The 18,604-nt window shown below is 35.4% G+C and overlaps 2 protein-coding genes and 1 long non-coding RNA gene across 3 annotated transcripts; 2 read left to right on the top strand and 1 right to left on the bottom strand.

The window, feature by feature from the left end:
- Positions 1-5,545: 5,545 nt before the first annotated feature.
- Positions 5,546-8,052, bottom strand: LOC144573249 (putative laccase-9). The gene is made up of 4 exons (XM_078322981.1): positions 7,792-8,052; positions 7,262-7,413; positions 6,792-7,165; positions 5,546-6,657 (listed from the first exon to the last, which is right to left on the bottom strand). The coding sequence occupies exons 1-4, from the start codon at positions 7,900-7,902 to the stop codon at positions 5,561-5,563; spliced, it is 1,734 nt and encodes a 577-aa protein (XP_078179107.1). The 5' UTR covers positions 7,903-8,052; the 3' UTR covers positions 5,546-5,560.
- A 4,785-nt stretch (positions 8,053-12,837) lies between these two features.
- Positions 12,838-15,408, top strand: LOC144573061 (F-box family protein). Its single transcript, XM_078322749.1, has 3 exons — positions 12,838-13,462; positions 13,609-14,680; positions 15,154-15,408. The coding sequence occupies exons 1-3, from the start codon at positions 12,916-12,918 to the stop codon at positions 15,155-15,157; spliced, it is 1,623 nt and encodes a 540-aa protein (XP_078178875.1). The 5' UTR covers positions 12,838-12,915; the 3' UTR covers positions 15,158-15,408.
- A 531-nt stretch (positions 15,409-15,939) lies between these two features.
- Positions 15,940-16,745, top strand: LOC144573062 (uncharacterized). Its single transcript, XR_013517874.1, has 2 exons — positions 15,940-16,171; positions 16,662-16,745. It is a non-coding gene; the product is annotated as an uncharacterized LOC144573062 (long non-coding RNA).
- Positions 16,746-18,604: the final 1,859 nt, after the last annotated feature.

The raw sequence follows: 18,604 nt of genomic DNA, 5'->3' as shown, positions 1-18,604 counted from the left end.
TAGGGTGTGACAAAAACGAAACTAAAATTTCGAGATATAAATATTGTATGAAATTACGTATAATAAAATTTAGAGATTTAGAAATAAAATAAAATATAGCACTAGGAATAAAATTATAATTATTCGGTAAATTAGAAACTTAGAAAATCCGTTACAATTCCTTTGAATTTTTAGGAAAGAAGAAATTAATTTAATTAGATTCGTGTGAATAAATAAGTAATTGAATTCCAAATAAAAATATAATTATACGAAATTATTCGTACAAATAAATTATATAAATTATAATTCTCGTTCATTTAGAATTTTTAGAGAACTAATGGAATATATATAATTATATAAAAAGAGATCGAATTATTCGAATCTTAAATTGAGAGATAAATATACGAATTATATGTACAAATATAGTTACAAAAAAATATTATGAAACTTCGACTCGAATTTATAAAAGAAACGGACCATAAATCAATTAAATGAGACTATACTTGAATTTCAGAATTTTGTGAACCCTTAGATTTATTTCAACACGGATCTTAAATGTTGTAAATTAAGTGTTGGAATTTTATTAACCACCCATCCCACCCAGCACGAATCTTAAAGCAACCCATTTAATATCCCACCCTCTCCCTTCTCTCTTTCTCTCCTCTCCCTCTCTACCCGTGAGACAGCCCCCCCCCCTCTCTGTTTTCTCTTCTACGCCAAGCCAAGGGGGGTCTCCGCCCCCTCCCCTTCCGCCGCTGCCACGGCCAGCAGCGCCGCCGCCGCCCTACGCCCTCCTCTCTTTCCTTCTCGGTTCGACCCGCCAGACCCGCCCGCCCCCTCTCTCCCTTTTCTGCCTCCCCTCCTCTCTCATGAAACCCTAGAAGTTAGGGTTTCGGTTCTGTGACTTGGCTGTTGCCGTGCTTCCTGATCTGACCTGTGCTTTGGCTGCGTTCTCTGCTCTATTCTGGTTCTGTTTGTCTCTGACTTGATGCCTTTCTTGTTGTTTGGCATGCCTTTGTTCTGGTCTGTCTGTCCTGTTTGCTGACTTACTGGTTCGGGTTTTGTTGGCTGTGTTGCCATGCCCTTTGAATTGGCTGTTTTGCCTTGAGCTTGCTATCTCCCCTGTCTGGTGCTTGTCGATCTTTGTTTGTGTAACATAATGGTATTGGCTGTTATTGTGACTGGGCGTTTGATTTCTGTGATGACTTGCGTGGTGCTGGTACCAGTGTACCAGTCCAGTGTAGATACCAGTATGGCTCTGAATTGATTTACCAGACACTTGACATGGACCAAAACTGCAAATAAAATTATTAGGGGTATGAATTGGTAAATTGTAGGCTCTTATGTGAAAATGTGAGGTTTTGAATTAATGGCCGACCTATGCATTAGAAATGTTATAAATGAACCTAAAATGAATTGTAAATTTTAAATAGGAGGCTTAAACCTTTACTAAATTATGGGTCCTTAATTAAATTAAATTGGAATAAAATAATTGATACGTCAAATGAGACAAAGAGTAAATTGGTGAAATTTATATACATGGTCGGCCATATGTGAATTTAAATAATTGTAAAGAGGCCTTAAATTGAAAGGTTGGTATAGGCTTTGGAATAGCTCGTTATGACCACATGTATGTATTTATGTGAGATTGGATAAATGTTAAGTAATAAAGAGGAATAAAAAGGGTTGAATTGCAAAGTAGACACCAATGTGTGGAATTATATTAATTGAGGACCAATATGAAAAAGATGTGAATTTATATGGAATGATGGCCGTGACTTTGCTGTTGGGCTATACTTGAATTAAAATGAAATAGTTTAAATAACTTGGCCTTTGAATTGGTTTGATTAACGACATGATATATATATATATATATATATATATGTGCATATATATATGTGCATACTTGGGTCCAATGCTAGAATGTAAAAGAAACTGAAATTTGATTTGGCTTTTGAAATAAGATTATGATAAGGAAAGTATAAAGAAAATAATATCACTCAAGTACGCAGATAAATTGTCGAACAATGATTTAAATTAAGTATACGTGTAATATAGGTGTAGGCTCGGTCGAGCAAGACGTTGCGAGGCATTTCGAGACGCCTGAACCATAAATTAAGCGGTACGCTCGTCATAATAAGGTGCGGGATTCTTGGACTTGTTTGATACTTTATTTTCAGGAATTAAACTGTTTATTCGTTTGTCATGTGGAATGATTAATTGTTGCATATTTTGGAATTCATGCTGCATATTGATTCTTGCATAAATGAGAATGATTGAATTGTTAGGTTAAGATTAATTGGCATGTTGGTATGGTTATTATTTGTTTAGTTCTATTAATTGTTCTTGATGTGAATGAATCTGCCAGACCGACCTGTTTAGGTGGCTGGATAAGGTGACGGTGACCTATCCGTTGACCTGTGTTTACGAATTTGCCAGGCCGACCTGTTTAGGTGGCTGGATAAGGTGACGCTGCTGACTTATGCGTTGACCTGTTAGAATTTGCCAGACCGACCTGTTTAGGTGGCTGGATAAGGTGACGCTGCTGACTTATGCGTTGACCTGTTAGAATTTGCCAGACCGACCTGTTTAGGTGGCTGGATAAGGTGACGCTGCTGACTTATGCGTTGACCTGTTAGAATTTGCTAGACCGACCTGTTTAGGGGGCTGGATGAGGTGACGCTGCTGACTTATGCGTTGACCTGTGATGATTTTGCGAGGCTGACCTATATGTGTGACTTTGATATATTTGCTTGAGATTTAGCAAAGTTGACCTGTATAGGTAACTTTGATTCTATGTGATTGCATTTGTCAAGTTGACCTGTATTGGTGACTTGTAACCGGACCTTAGGAAATGGTTAAGCCAAACAGCAATTGCAGATGGGTGTCTGATAAAGGGTCCAGCTTGGTTGGCCATCTGTAGGCGTCTGTAACCCTACAGATGTGGGTTTGATAACGGTTCAGCTCGAAAGAACATCTGTGGTTGCTACCAGTCATAATGAAATGAGTTAAGCCAAAATATATGTTGTGTTTTGAAAACCATCTTGGAAATTCCGTAAACTGTGTTTCAGGTTGATAAATTGTTGTCGAGCATTGGCATTCTGTTATTTATGATTATATATATATCTGTTTGTATTGTTATTGTTTGGGTTTCATTTTTGAATATAGAGTTTGATTGCAAGTCCAATAATCTAAACTGTGGCAAATTTCGCACTGAGGATTTATTCTCACCCCCACCCTCCCGATTATTTTCAGGTTTATTTTACGGATGCAGCGAGTGAGGATATTGGTAATGCATATAAAAGATCCACTGCCTTGCGTGTATATGTGACGCGTGATTTATACACGCGGCAGGCTCTCAGACCCGCGGGATTTGGGGTGTGACAATGACAAAGGTCAAGTGGTAGGTACATTATAGTATTTTACTTTTATTAAACAATGGGCGAGGTCAAAAAAGAGTTTGCGTGAGAGATTCTTTGGCTTGCTCATTATCTATTGTATAAAGGTAAAAATATTAACTTGCCATTCAAGTATATATGAAAATAAATCCCATTTGTTCTTGGAAAGTTTTTTTTTTTTTTTTTGAAAGGGGCTTGACAGTGGCTGTCAAGATTGTTCTTGGAAAGTTGCTAACACAAAAGCAAGATTTATGAATGATATCAATAGTGGCGTCCTTCCTTGTGATTTATGAGGACGGTTCAAATATCTTTATTTTTTGTGCTTTCATCGTGTCTTTATTTTTAAAAACTTTAATAACTCAAAATTTAAATCTTAAAATTCAAAATAAAACTGTTGGATATGAACTACATCATTTTATCTATGCACGTGTAAAAAATTATAGCATTTCAACTTTGTTTGATTGTCATCTTGAGCTTGTAAAAATGTATACTAATGTGGATAATTTCTAGACGTTGATTTTTCAACTTATTAATTCATATAAAAGCAAAATCAAAATGTGATAATTTTTTATGGTCACATAGAGAAAATAACATAGATCACATTTAGTGGTTTTATTTTGACGTTTAAGTTTTAAACTTTGAATTATTTAAGTTTTTAAAATGGAGGCATGATGGAGGCATTTGAACCCTCCTCATGATTTATTACGTCATATTCAAAATAACTGTGTGTAATGTATAATAGCTAAATTTTTTTTAGGTGTATAGCTAACCACCTCATGGAACTTTTATTTTATTTTTTTCATATTTTTACATGAATAATTCTAGTGCATCTATTAATTTACATCATCTAAATTTTAGCTGATAGCTACTATCAGTTTTTCCAAAAAAAAAAAAAAAATCATCTAAATTTGAAAAGAATTATTCATGTGAAGAGAACAATATAATTTTAGGGAAGTTCAGGTAGCAGTTAAGAGAACAATATAATTTTCTTTAATGTTGTGTAGTTGAAGTTTAATTATATAGACAGGTTAATACTGTCAAAATCTATATATGTTGATTAAGACAGTGGGGACAAATTAAAATAATAAGTCATAGGTTGACTTTATCAAATTAAGGGCACAACAATAATATCACGGGAGAAGTGTGAAGAGACCGTTTCTGGTTTTTGGTGTGACCAAGTAATCCATTATTTATCACACAATTAATGCCAATCATTAAAATTTTGTTACTACGTACTGTTTAGAAGAGGAGGTTACTTAATTATTACACCTTATTATGTTCCGAAATTTCTTGGAGCTTAATTGAACGGGACAATATTAAGCAGACACATAATATAAATATCTTTTAGGCCACAGAAAATTCTGAATGACTCGTCAGGCAGCTTCAATTGCGCGCAGTACGTGGTATTTTTTTCACTGTTATTCTACTTTCTGGTATTAATTATTGCAGTTGGAATCTGTCTAAGCTAAATTAAATCTTTACATTAAATGTCAACAAATATGTTTTGAATCATTAGCTTATTTCTTTTCAAGATTTCACAAATTTTGTTTTTCAAATAATCTGCATGCATCCATGATCCAACTGTAATTAGAGAGAAAATAATTTTTTATTGGTGGAAATTAAGCACCATGCATTGATACATATATATTTTCTGTTTATTTAGTTTTGCCTTATATTATCCAGAACAAAAAGTTTTCTCTTACATTTCCAATTACAATTAACGCGGCTCAAAACGAGAATTAATTTGGAAACATGTACGTGTCTAGTTTCGGATTTTGTTGAGAGTCAAGTAATTCCAGTTATATATATAGATGACATGTATATATATATGATGATCAAATAAAGAAATCCAAGTCAAGTTTGTTGAAATTCAAAATGATAAATTTGATTTTGTCGGTTTTCATCGAAATATTTATCTTTTGTAAAATACAATTCCAATTCTTCGCATAAATATAATTTTACTATATATCTCATTGCATATGAGATAATTAAAAGGTGGAGTCTTAAAATTGAAGAAAATATATGAACTGCATGCAGCATTAATTTATTCACAATTGAATTTCCTTGAAAGAACAAAAAATGAATCAAATTTCCTATCATGACTACAATTATCATCTATTAACAAATTGAACTTGAAGCTACAAAAAAAAAAAAAAAAAAAAAAAAAAAAATTGAAATATACTTCAGCAGTGTGGCATGTTGTGAGGCCTAGGTAACATTTTAGCATCGTTACTGTTACCGTTCTTGGTTATGAAGACCATATCCATTCCCCAAACTGTGTGGCGTTCGAAGTGGCAGTGCATGAACCAGACACCGGGATTCGCGGCCCTAAAACGTATAGCGGCCCAACCATTCTTTGGCACGCCAATTGTATTCTCATAAGGCGGATCGATCAAGTTGTAAGACAAAGGATCTTTTTCCTTGTCAAAAATACCAAATCCTTTGCCAACAACATAAAAGCTGTGGCCGTGCAAATGCATGGGATGATTCTCGCCACCGAGAATATTAGTCCCCTGAAACACAATCTCCACGGTTGTATTGTACTCTAAAACCTTCACTTTTGTGGACTTTTGTGTTAGGTAAAGCTCCTGTGGAATGGTGTCCCCGGTAAAGTTAAAGAAAACCGGCGGTTTGTTAGGAAAGTCCGGTGTGTAGACATCAGGAATAGAGTAATAGTATGCATCTAGCACATCAATTGGCGGGTTTTGGAAACTAGCATTGTTTAGGCTTGCAGCAAGCCTGTTGCCCATTGGACCGGTGCAGTTAGAGCTTCCGGAGCAAGGGACAACATTCACCGCTATTGAGATATACATGTGTTCATCAATTGTTTTTGGAACATCAACTGGGTGGTCCCAGCTTGCCAGAGAGCGTATCCCGTCAGTAAATGCGGTTGCTGCATTTGTGTCATTGATTTCTGGTAAAGAGGGTAAAAGCGGAAATGTTGCGAAAGTGTTTTGGTTCAATTTGTATTCTAGAATGGCAGTGGAAATATTTTGATCGAATGTAACATTTGTGTTACCATTGTAAGGACGGGTTTCCATGTAATACCGAGAAGGCGAAGAGGAGTCCTTTAGCTGATCAGCCTTTAGAAGAAGGTCCATTGTTTGACCTGGGGTGATCATAATATAGTCAGTTGCGTACGGCTTGGTGTAACTACCATCGGTCCCAACAACAGTGAGTTTGTGATTGGCAATGGCGAAGAAATATTCGTTGCTCAACGCTGCGTTGATCACACGGAGTAGGTAGGTGTTGCCTTGCTGCACTTGAACCTTGAAAGTGTCTGCAACAAATTGAGATTTTGTGTTAGCTTTGAATTTTAAATCATTGGGTCCTACTCTATCCAGTATTTACTCAACTTTCTTCGTAGTGCAATTAAAATATCTTTAATTAATTAGACCTAGAAAACCAACATACCATTCTGTGAGCATGGAAGAAAATCGCCGGGTTGGCCATTGATCGTGTTGGCATCAGAAGGATCAACGTCGCCGCCAGTCGCTAGTGCCTTTTGTAGCACTTCATTTACGTCAGCATTCCACCACTCCCCCAAAATGAGTGTGACCTCCTTATCGGGCTTGGGGTAGGGGAAGGTGCTTCCTTTCCTCGGGTGAATGACCATTGCTCCGTGAACAGTGGCACGATCAAAATCAGAGTGTGCATGCCACCAGAGTGTGCCTTCTTCTTCTGTGAACTGAATCCGTTGTGTGAAGTTGGCTCCTGGTTTGATCGGGCATTGCGTGATGTACTCTGGTCCATCTGACCAAGGGTTCCTTGGCTGGTCAACACCATGCCTGAAACAAAAATTAATGTACGTGGAACTTAGTTGATTTTTTCTTTAATATATTGTCCATCAGATATAATTAGGTTTGATCAATTTATATATATACCAGTGAATTGTGATGTTCTTGTTTCCTTGGTTGATGACCTTGACAATAACAGTGTCGCCTTTGCGTGCATAGATGGTGGGGCCTGGGTACTGGCCATTGACGGTAAGGATGTTCTTGGTGCTGCAGAGCCTGGTGCATGGAGTTTCTTGTATCTGCAAATTAATTACAAATTAGCTAGTATTTAATTATGAGTGGTTGCTTATAATTTAATTAGTCATCAACTGGTTGAAGTACTGGTAATGAGCTATATATATTTCAGTTCACACAAATCATTGTCATGCAGAGTTATGAAGATGAGACGAGCATAGTTGGAAGTTTGCTTCTTTCAAGGTGCGTTGACTTTTCAACATAAGACTAATTATATGCATCAAATCTTGCATGGAATGTTTTACTCAAGCTGTGCCTATGTATTCAATTATTCATTATACATTTCATGCATCCATATACTGTTACTACCTAGCTACAATATGCCAGCTTGTATCCCTTTGATATGTTTCCAAATACATATTGCGTAAAGATATGGTACTTACAATGAAAGTGTGGTGATGGATCTTTGCCAAGGCAGGAGGAGCAAAGACACCGAATAGCATAATAGCATACATGAATTTGAGCAGCTGATAATTAGCACTGCCTAATTCCATCTTATTTCACTCGGTAATTACCCTCGGAGAAAAATGAAGCGAAAATTAATGACACCAGTATATATATAGAGGATCGGAGCTAGATCAAATGACAACAAGTACAGCAACGCAAAACTGATTTCTTTAACGTCAGTATGTACTTGCTATGTACAAATTTGATTTGATTTTTTTTTTTTCTTCTTCTCTTTTCTGAAGTAGCTCTAGAGATTTGATTTAATTTTTGGATAAATTGAAGATCACATATGCTAAGGTATTTATAAGAGAGGCCATGCAGGGGTAATTAATGCATGCAGCCGTTCTCTTACCTATTCTATTACGTACGCTTCTTTCATACGCGGTGCATTGACTAATTAAGAATTACACCCCATATCTCTAGTTTGAAAAATATATGAGGAATTTCAGAAGAGAAACACAAATAAAAAAAAATAAAGGTTTTACCTAGCTAGGACGACTCAGCCATCTATTCCTCTGGAGTAGAAAAAATCAATGATTTTGGGTGTTTTGAGATAATGACAAAGGCCAAGTGGTTCTAGATAAATTATAGTATTTTACTTTTATTAAACAATGGGCGAGGTCAAATTAAAAAGAGTTAATTTGCGGGAGAGATTCTTCGGCTTGTTCAATATTAATTTATTGTATAAAGGTAAAAACATTAACTTGCCATTCAAGTATATATAGAAAGAAATAAATCCCATTTGTTCTTGGAAATTAAGTTGCTAACACAAAAGCAGGATTTATGAATGATATCACCAGTGGCATCCTTCTTTATAATTTATTACTTCATATTCAAAATAACCGTGTGTAATTTATAATAGCTCAAAATTTTTTTATAATAACTGTGTTTATGATTTATTACGCCACCTATTTCTCTGGAAAAAGTCAAAGATTTTTTGGTGGTTTGAAATAATGAAGGTCAAGTGGCTGAAGGTACATTTTAATTTTATTAAACATTTAAAATGGGCGAGGTCAAATTAAGTAGAGCTTGTGTTAGATATTTTTCGGCTTTGTTTCGTGTATAATTAATGGTAATATTATTCACATGCCAATCTAGTAGTTTGAATCCCACTTGTTATTGGAAAGTTGCTAACACAAAACAAAATAAGATTTATTGATGATATCACGAGTGTGTCAATTTTTATGATTTATATATTACGTCATATTCAAAAGAAATTAATGTGTGTAATATATAAAAGCTCAAAGTTTTATTGGGTTTTGAGCAAACCATCTCATCGAGGATCTTATTTTTTTTTTTTATATTTGAATAATTGTAGTGCATAAAGATTTAATTTACATCATGTAAATTTTATAAGAAATATTCATGTAAAGAAACCATCTCACGTGAGAACTGGGAAGATACCATTTCTGGGTTGGTGTGACCAAGTAATTAATAATTAATATCACAATCATGCATCTAAATTTTATTACTACTAGTGTGGTAAAGAAGAGGTTACTTAAATGTTAGACCTTATTGAACGGATCAATATTAAGCAGCCACACATAACATGCATCTATTTTCGGTCTTAAAAAAAATCTGAATAACTCGTGACACTCGTCAGACAGCTTTAATTGCAGTGGAATATATCCTCTGTTATTCAACTTTCTTGTATTAATTGCAGTTGGACTCTGTCTAAGCCAAATTAAATCTTTACATCAAATACCAATAAATATGTTTTGAATCATTAGCTTTCTTTTCAAGATTTGACAAGTCTGTTCATTTTTTATTTTATTTTAGGTTGAATTCAAGCTGTTGCATTTGAGCGTATATGTAATATAATTATGAATTGCCATATATGTAATATAATTATGAATTGTTTACTGTCATATAAGATTGTCACAATTAAAGTGATTTAATATGGAATTAAGATATTATACAATCTATTTATTCAATAGGATGTGGTCCATAAATGTGTAGAACAATTTAGACAAAGATCAAATTATTGATGGACTGATTCTGAGATTTGCAATTAAGAAAGCTGCTATTTTGACCGTGAGTGTGGACGCACTCAGTACTTAGCCAATTTTTTAGAGAACTTCAGAACAACACAGGAAAAAATCCGAGTCTAGTGCGGACGCACTGGACTCCAGTGCAGACGCACTCAGGACTTAGACGATTTTCTGAAGTTCAGTGCAGAAATGCAGAAAAGTCCGAGCCTAATGCGGACGCACTGGATCCCAGTGCGGACGCACTCAGGACGCTCACAGAGACGGTTGCTGCTCCACCATCGGCTTTGGAGATTCCATGGCAAACAGTATGGAATCAGGTATTGTATTCCATACTAAAAATTATGTTTTGAGTCTCTTTGGCATATGACGGTCCTTAGATTAAGGTGATGATTGTTTCTTTTTATCCAGAGTGTAAGTGTTTGACTCTAGATGAGATGTAATTATTTGATCTCTAGATAAGCCATAATTATTTGATATTTATGATTCCAAACAGATCCAACTAAGGAAATCAATTTCTATTGGTCGGAAAGGACCGTGCATTGATGCATATATATCTTCTATTTGTTTACTTTTGCCTTTATTATCCAAAAGAAAGTATTTTCTTACATTTCCAATTAATTAACGCGGCTCCAAAACGACAATTCGGAAACTTGTAAATGTCTACTTTCGGATTTTGTTCAAAAGTCAATTCCAGTTTTGTAGATGATATGTATGATATGTATGATATGTATGATGAACAAATACAAAAATGAAATTCAAGTTTGTTGGAAAGTCAAAAATGATAAATTAGATTCCTCTCGTTATTAATCGAAATACCGATTTTCCACGGAAACTTCTTATAACAGATCCGTTTAAATGGAGGCAGGGACCTCATTTAAAGCCTAGGTGCATCTGAATTTTTGTTGGGCTGCAAAAGTGAGCCCAAACAAAGAAAAGAAATGAAAATTTTGAAATTTTGGGACACACACACAAACACACAGAAATTTTAATAAGTTGTGCAATGTTAGCGCTATGAATAATTTTTAGGCCTTTAACTCAATCAAGTCATTAGTCATATATGGGGCTATCAATATCACTCAGTTGAGACTTGCAAAGCCTTTTTCAAAAGAGAAGCTGAGGCATGTCAGATTATAAAGAGGCTGACGGGAGGCATGATTCCTTGAACACAACCTAATCCAAACTGGGAGCAACCAAGAGATTTCCATCAAGATCAGTGCTATGTGGATGGGGCATGGGACAGTCAAGGTCTATGTGCAGCACAAGGGTAAAGTTGTGGCCTGGAAATCTAAATCGATTCATGCAATAAAGTGATAAACCGAGCTCGGGCAGAAGCCAAGGCAGTGTTGGAAGGGTACAGGATTCTAAACCAGATTGCACATGGTCTATTCTGATTCTAAGGATACTGTGGTAGGTCTATTCTGATTCTAAGGATACTGTGATTGCACATGAGAACCTAACATTTGAAATACTGGCGTAGCAGATCTGAACTGAACATGTTGTAATAGTATTCAACTACATGGTAAAATTACAGGTCATTGCCTACGGGCCACTTTCGCCAAAAAATAAATAAATAAATACAGGTTAAAATATGATAATATATCACAACCATGCATCCAATGTACAATAAAAATTATGAACGGTTCAAATAGGTGTACGAATTTTGATACAAATCAGACACTGAAGCCTCTTTGCTCCTGCTTTTGGACGGTAACTGTCGTGGCAATATAAAATTGTGCATTTATATATTCTTTTTATGATTGATTTCACTGTTTTTGTAAGTTTTTATCTTTTTACCTTTGTAACGTAGAAGATGGTTATCAATTATCAAGTATGTTATTTATGAGTTTGAAACTTAGATCGAAAAATCTTTTGTTACAAAAATTGAAACAAAGGTCTTGGGTGACTTGATTCCATTACTCATTTCAAAAAGTATGTTATTTCATATTTAACTTCTTCTTTTTTTAGATTTTGGATTTGTAATTTCTTTCTTTTATTTTTCTAATAGCTTTGTTTTACTTTTTTTTCATATCATGTTTACGCCTATTTTTTTCTCTATCTATTTATCGTTCTCATATTACTGCCTTTGTTTGCTAATTTGGAAGATAACTCGTAAAAAAAAAAATAATAATTACACCAATTGTCTACTCAATCGCTAAAACCCTATAAAATGCCTTCATAATTCTTTAGTTACTGTATATTATTTTCCAGCATGTACAATTTTTCTACATGTGGAATTTGCGCTTTGATTTCTTCAACCAGTTCGATTTTATTGAGTGACTTTTGATATGAATTTTTGTAACATATATGAACTTGAACGATACTCTTTTGTAACATGTGTAGTCGTGTAGAAGTTTCGTAGTAATGATATAGGAAAATGTTGACTAATAACTGCCACATAAAATCTCGAACGAGCCTGTCAGCCTAATGTGATATGAGAATTACACTACTTGGCGTCGTAGTAAATCCGAATTTAATGAGAGAGAAAAACTGCGATCTGCTCTGCAGCCTCTTCTAGAATGAGTTAATATCTCGGAGATCTCATGTCATCTGAATCAATATTTTCCATATCAGAATATGTAGCAGGTTATCAATTACACTTTTACGTTTTACCATCAGATTATGACTCGCCACATATGTTAAACACAGAACTTGTAATGCCACGGAAATTACGGATCTGAGGCGAGAAAGGAACCTGATGTTCACCAAAAAGTGGGCCCCACATGAGGTCACCGAGTCAATGCATCTTGCCAAACTGGTATATCAAACTAGTTCAGATCCTCTGTATTAAAGCAAAATTTGATTTTGGATCCGAACCGTCCGATCTGCCCAGAAACAAATAATACAGGGGACCGTGCATTCCAACTCGGGCCGGATTGGCCGAAATTAAGATCGAACGGTGCAGATCCTAACATAAAATTTGGATGACTTTAGGGAATCCGTACCCATACCAAACGCTCTCTCCTTCCAAATGTAGCATAGTGCCATCATCTTCTCGCAGAAGCAACACACACAGACACATCTTCGTTCTGTGTGTTGCACACACGCACACACAGAGAGAGAGAGACGGCCATGGCGGATGGAGCGGATCTCTTTCTCTCTCTACCAGACGACGCTCTCGCTCTCATCGCGGCGCACCTGGGCCACCCGCGCCACCTCCTGGCCCTCTCTCTCTCCTCGCGTCGCCTCTACCACCCCCTCCTCTCGTCCCCTAACACGTGGCTCTCCCTCACCTCTTCAAGCCCAGGTTCCATCTCTCCTTCGCACCTCCACTCATGGCACTCCCTTTCGTCACTCTCCTACCCCTCCCTCTGTCGCTTTGTTTTCACCGCCTCTCGCCTTCTCTCGCTCTGGGCCCACCAGAACCCCGAGTTAGGCAATCTTGTCTTCCCAATTTGGGGCTTTGTATCTCTTGTTTTCGTAAGGATCATACCACAGGAGGTTTCGAAGAATCTGGCTTTCTCTCCAGTGATGGAGATTCACTGTGATGGAGATGGCGCGCCTTCTCTGTTCTTTTTACATGGAGAATCTGGTTTGATTCACGCTGGATCGGTTTTCTCTGTCATTCCTTCTGATCCTACTGTTCTCTTACTCGAAGCTGATTTCTCCTCTAATTCCAGTAAGCCTTTGTTTCTAATTTCCGTATGTTGTTTATAATTCCAGTAATTTTATATTTAGTATGGTTTGTTACATGCCTGATTTCCCCATTAGAAGATTTATAGAGTAGTTCTCCATCATTTAGACTTTAAATTTTACATAAAACAGGCCTAAAATCAAGCTTATTTGGGAAACTGGCATTCGGTGATAGGAGGAGGTTGCTTGATTTTTTGTCTTCAAAATCAGCAATGAAACTCCCTTCCGACCTAGAATCTGCCCCGGTTTTCCCTCGATCTGATGATGACTTCAACATTCTATCCAGAAGGAGAGAAACACTAATCTTGATGCATAAGGCAATAAAAGGCGGCATGATAGATTGTACCATTGTTGAATCATCTCCTTGTTCTTCAAGTCTGAGTCGCAATAGATCTTTTGATGGGGATGGAAAGAAAAAAACAATCTCTTCATATGTCAAAGATGGGATCAAACAACTCATCGGAAGAAGCATTCCCTCACGGAGTAACACTAATGGAGAAAACAAGCATTTGCCACTGAATGAATTTTTAAAAATGGGCAGTGGGGATTCTATAGGGCTAAGTCTCAGAGCTATTCATACACGTGTTACATCGTACCGGTCATGGCCTAACATGCATGAGAACCGTTTTGCACTGTACAAGCTGCCTCTAAATGGACCTGAATCCAGTAAGGAATTCTCGGGTCTATGGGGTGGTTCTTTCGGCTGGCCCCCTGCCTTGCTGGGTCAAGACAAACCCGGTAAAGCCCTGTTTCTGTTACTCCTCTCCTATGAAGAAAGTGACACGGGTTTGGTTTTAGTTGGTACAAAGATTTTAGAAGGAACTCACTATGTATTACACCCAAATGGATCGTCTATGTTTATTGCTAACATGGAGGAGCCTTCTACTGACACCTTCCCTTGGGAAATGGAGATGAGGGTTAGTTGCAGCTTCTCAGGGGAGGGGATTTCAAGTGGTTACGGGTTTCGATACCCAGGTTCTAAACCCGGTTCATTGTTTTCTTTGTGTAATGGGTTGCTTGCTTTTGTGTGGAGGGAATCTAAGGCAGTACTGGCACTGGAGAGGATCAACCTCTCTGCAATGGTGACACAAGGAGAGCAGGTCCCTGCATTGCCAGCTGTCTCTAATTTCACATACTTGACGAAGTCTTATTCAAATGTTTTCACGGGATTTCAGAGCAATTTGTGTGACACATCTACACCAAGGTATGTATTAGGTGTTAATATCCAGATTTCAATCTTACTGAGATGAGTGAATCTGTAAGGTAGGATACAAGTTTGTGTTCTTGCATTTGTCAGGTAATCCCAGTCATTTCTGTGTGATAACCTCCCTTGAGCACTCAAATGGTGATAAATAAACACTTATTAGGATCCATGGGTTAGGCCACTGGTACAAACCATTTTAAGCTTGTACATGCAGGTATCAAATTCAATTCACTGTAATAGGAAAATAGAAACTGTTAATGCATTTGGTTTTGTAATTTTAAGACTGGTAGCTTCTTTAATAAAAATAAGACTGGTAGCTTCTTTAATAAAAATGGTAGTTTGGCTACTTTTTTCAAAGAGAGAGAGAGAGAGAGAGTCAATGTGAAATGAGGGGCAATCTTCTTTTCTTCTTTTTCCTTTTCCTTTGCTATTTTTTAAGTGATGTCTGATTAACTTCTCTAAGTGCTTTTCAGGTGATCTGGTATTTCAGAACAAAAGCGTGGCTTAGTAGAAGGAATGCAGCCCTTTTGGGAGGGAAGAGGCAAATGTACAGGACGTAAAAGATGAAAATGATTGTTATCATCTTATGAGGTTTTGGTTTCTACTTTTAAGCAAAAGGTTACAATATCTTGTGAAATAAGATTTATTGGGAAAAGTGAGTGAGATATTTGCTGTGTGAAAATTATTATTTGTTAGTCCTTTTCTAATGACAATGATTAGCAGATGTACAAGTTAAGCTGCAAATAAGATCAACTCGTTTTGATAGAAAATTAGATAAATGCACATCCAAGTTACAACAATAATGATTTTCAAGGCATCCTTCTTTCATTTTTTTTTATTTGTCGGTCGATATAATATAATAATAGGCAGGCTCTGTTTAGTTTATTGCAATGAATTTTGAAGTATAATACTATTTGAATATGTGCCACCTGGTGGATCTTTTAATCAAACACTTAAACCAGTTATTTAAATGTTAGAGGCGCCTGGTTTGATGAGCATTGTACAATACTGTTCTGTGACTGTTCTATTTACATAAACTTGTTATGGATAAAGATTCTTCTTTATACCTTTTCAATTATAGGCCGATTGCATGGATAAGATTCAATGAATCTAGATGTGACAACTCGTCTTTTGAATTTTTTGACCCTTTCAAATACACACTGCCTCGCCGGCAAAATACAGAGATATTTTTCATTTAATTTTTAATTCAATGCGGGTCTCAATATCGATGGAAGCACTTGTCAATTTTTTTTTGTTAGGGACATGGAGTCACCTTTATCAAAGAAAGCGAGACATGTGGAAAATTAAGTTGATCATCATTGTTTTCAATTTCATTTTTATTAGGGGTTCTCGTTCACCTGTTTCAGGGGATTCTTTTCTGATGCAACTTCTCATTTTTAGAATATTACAAGGGGTGCTTTTCTGATGCAACTGCTGGTGTAGAGATCTCTTCTCTTTGGTTAATATTTACTTTTGCTTTCTTAACACCTTGTTTGGATGGAGAGTAGAGGAAGGGAGGGAATGGAAAGAAACAAAAACTTTCCGTTGAATTGTGTTTGGTTGTTAAAATTATGTCGGAGGTGAAGGGTATAGGAGGTGAAAGGTTTAACCTTGTATCATTATAATTAATAGAATCGGTTTCCCTTCCAAATTGGGGTGTAACGGATGGAAAGAAATTTTGTTACAAATATTTTTAGAAAAAATAACACAAATGCCTAACCCTATATTTTACATAGATAATTCTCATACAAGATTTTTTCCTCAAACCTACAACAGTCACCGAATTTCTCGTTAACCTCCTAAATTTTAGTCAACCAAACAAAAAATAAGACGGAAAGGAAAGTTACATTTATTTTCTCTCATTAATCATCCAAACACGAATAGGTTAAATATGTTAATCTTCCTTTCTATTCCATTCCATTCCCTTTTATTCTTAACCTCCTATTCCTTCCTGTACTCTCCATCCAAACATGGTGTAAAGATACCAGTTTGTCTGTTTTGCCTAGAACTTATATATATCAGTTAGTTTTACCTGCAAGTTTACAATTTGTTAGTCAATATAAAAGTTTAAAATTGAAGATTTTATCTTGATTTTAATTAAAGAGTAGGGTTCAAATGTCTTATATCTTTCATGCTTTATTTGTGCCTCACGTTTTTATCATTGTTTTTAAAGTCCAAACAATCTATCCGAACTACTCAATATGATGTCCATATTAAAATGTGTTTGGAGATCAAATTTTAATTTCTTTTGTAAAAGTTTTTTATTTTTATTTTTGTAGAAAGGTATAAAATCTTTGTTTAGGAGGAGATTCTTGATCATCCACATAGAATGGTTTTGTATTCTAAAAAACAGTAAAGAGTTTTCAAAATATATATAATTTGATCATCCACATAGAGATAATGTTGACTGATTTGAATTAATTGTTTGGACTTAGGACTTTTAAAATTAAAATAAGAATGTAAGACACAAATATAAGAAACCGCACCTTCTAAACACTTTTAATAAAAATATAAAATATAAAGGTCAAATTGCATATTGTTTAATAAATATAAAATATAAAGGTCAAATCACTAATTTGTATTTATGGGGTGACAAAGTCACACCTGAGCTTCCTTTCAATGTGCTATTTGTTTTTTTTGTTTTTAAAGTAGAAACTTGCCTCTTCTCATCCAACATTTCAAATACGGTAATTTCAACAAAAATCAACGATTAAATGAAAAAAAGCAGGTCCTTTCTTTTAAAAAAAGAAAAAGCTGATATTATTCCGCAACTTCCAAACCAGATGCTTTAATGCTTTATCCTTGACCGAAGCATTTTTATTCCGGAAGTTCCAAACCGGAGGCTTCCTCCTTTGACCGAAGAACCATTTATTTATTTTTAAAGTAAAGAAGAATATTCCTGAAAAGTCAGTACCTACAAATGAAACAACCCCGACCCCAAATTTGCCTCAACTTTAGCGGGTCAGGATTTAAAATTTGAGTTTGAATTCGGACTGTCTGATCACAATCCGAGTCGATTTAGCTCAAGTTAAAATTCACAAAATATTTTTAATATTTGTAAGGATTATGATCGGACGGACTCACGATCTCTAATTTGTGGAAGTCCAGCTCTCTAAAGTAATGTACTGTTTGAGTTTTAATCTGAATGTTGTATATGATATTTGTAATATTTTATTATAAAATTTGAAAAAAAATTTAATTATTCCAATAATCTAGCGAAGTTGGATTGCAGATCTCCTGAATAATCAACCATATATTTTGCTGGATTATTCAGTAAAATTGACATATTTTGAAATTCTACCAATATCATGTTACGTTTATTTATTTTTTTAATTTGTATTATTTTAATGTTATGAATAAAAATTTCGGCACGAGATAAGTACTTGTGTGCAATTTGAAGACGACTTGTGCTAAATAAATTAAAAAAGATGCCAACATGATTGCATTAGCCCAATTCACATGATGTTATAAATGACAACAGAAAGAAGATTTTAGGATTCAAAACCAAATATTTATAAACAATTAATCGACTGAATTCCAACGATTCAAAATTAACACTTCTTCAACACTTAAATTGTATGAAATCGGACCACTGGACTATGACACATCCAATAACATACCTAGCTATCAATTTTTCCCAAAAGACTAGCTGCAAGTTAAGTCTGTAACATATCAAATTTTGAGCTTTTATTTGTTAAAAAATTAAAAGACATCTTTTTGTTATGACTTGAGGGAAAAATTAGAAAAACTAGATAGGAGTTAAAATTTAATATGCATGAGCAAGACTTGAATTCATGTATTTATGATAATAAATTATAATTCTAACCAGTTAGCTATCACACATGATATTTTAGGAGGAGGGCAATTATACAAATACTTTAAAAAATACAATTAAATTTCAATATACATGATTATAATTTTTGA

The sequence above is a fragment of the Carex rostrata genome, chromosome 21 (assembly GCF_964058835.1).
Source record: "Carex rostrata chromosome 21, lpCarRost1.2, whole genome shotgun sequence".
Taxonomy (NCBI): domain Eukaryota; kingdom Viridiplantae; phylum Streptophyta; class Magnoliopsida; order Poales; family Cyperaceae; genus Carex; species Carex rostrata.
This window is presented reverse-complemented; position numbering and strand designations above follow the sequence as displayed.

What these genes read in the sequence shown, in the direction of transcription:
- LOC144573061 (XM_078322749.1), top strand. Translation starts at nt 12,916, where the DNA reads ATGGCGGATGGAGCGGATCTCTTTCTCTCTCTACCAGACGACGCTCTC. An exon ending in TGATTTCTCCTCTAATTCCA is followed by an intron (nt 13,463 to 13,608) that starts GTAAGCCTTTGT and finishes TACATAAAACAG; the next exon opens with GCCTAAAATCAAGCTTATTT.
- LOC144573249 (XM_078322981.1), bottom strand. Translation starts at nt 7,902, where the DNA reads ATGGAATTAGGCAGTGCTAATTATCAGCTGCTCAAATTCATGTATGCT. An exon ending in TCCATCACCACACTTTCATT is followed by an intron (nt 7,414 to 7,791) that starts GTAAGTACCATA and finishes ATTAATTTGCAG; the next exon opens with ATACAAGAAACTCCATGCAC. An exon ending in AAGAACATCACAATTCACTG is followed by an intron (nt 7,166 to 7,261) that starts GTATATATATAA and finishes TTTTTGTTTCAG; the next exon opens with GCATGGTGTTGACCAGCCAA.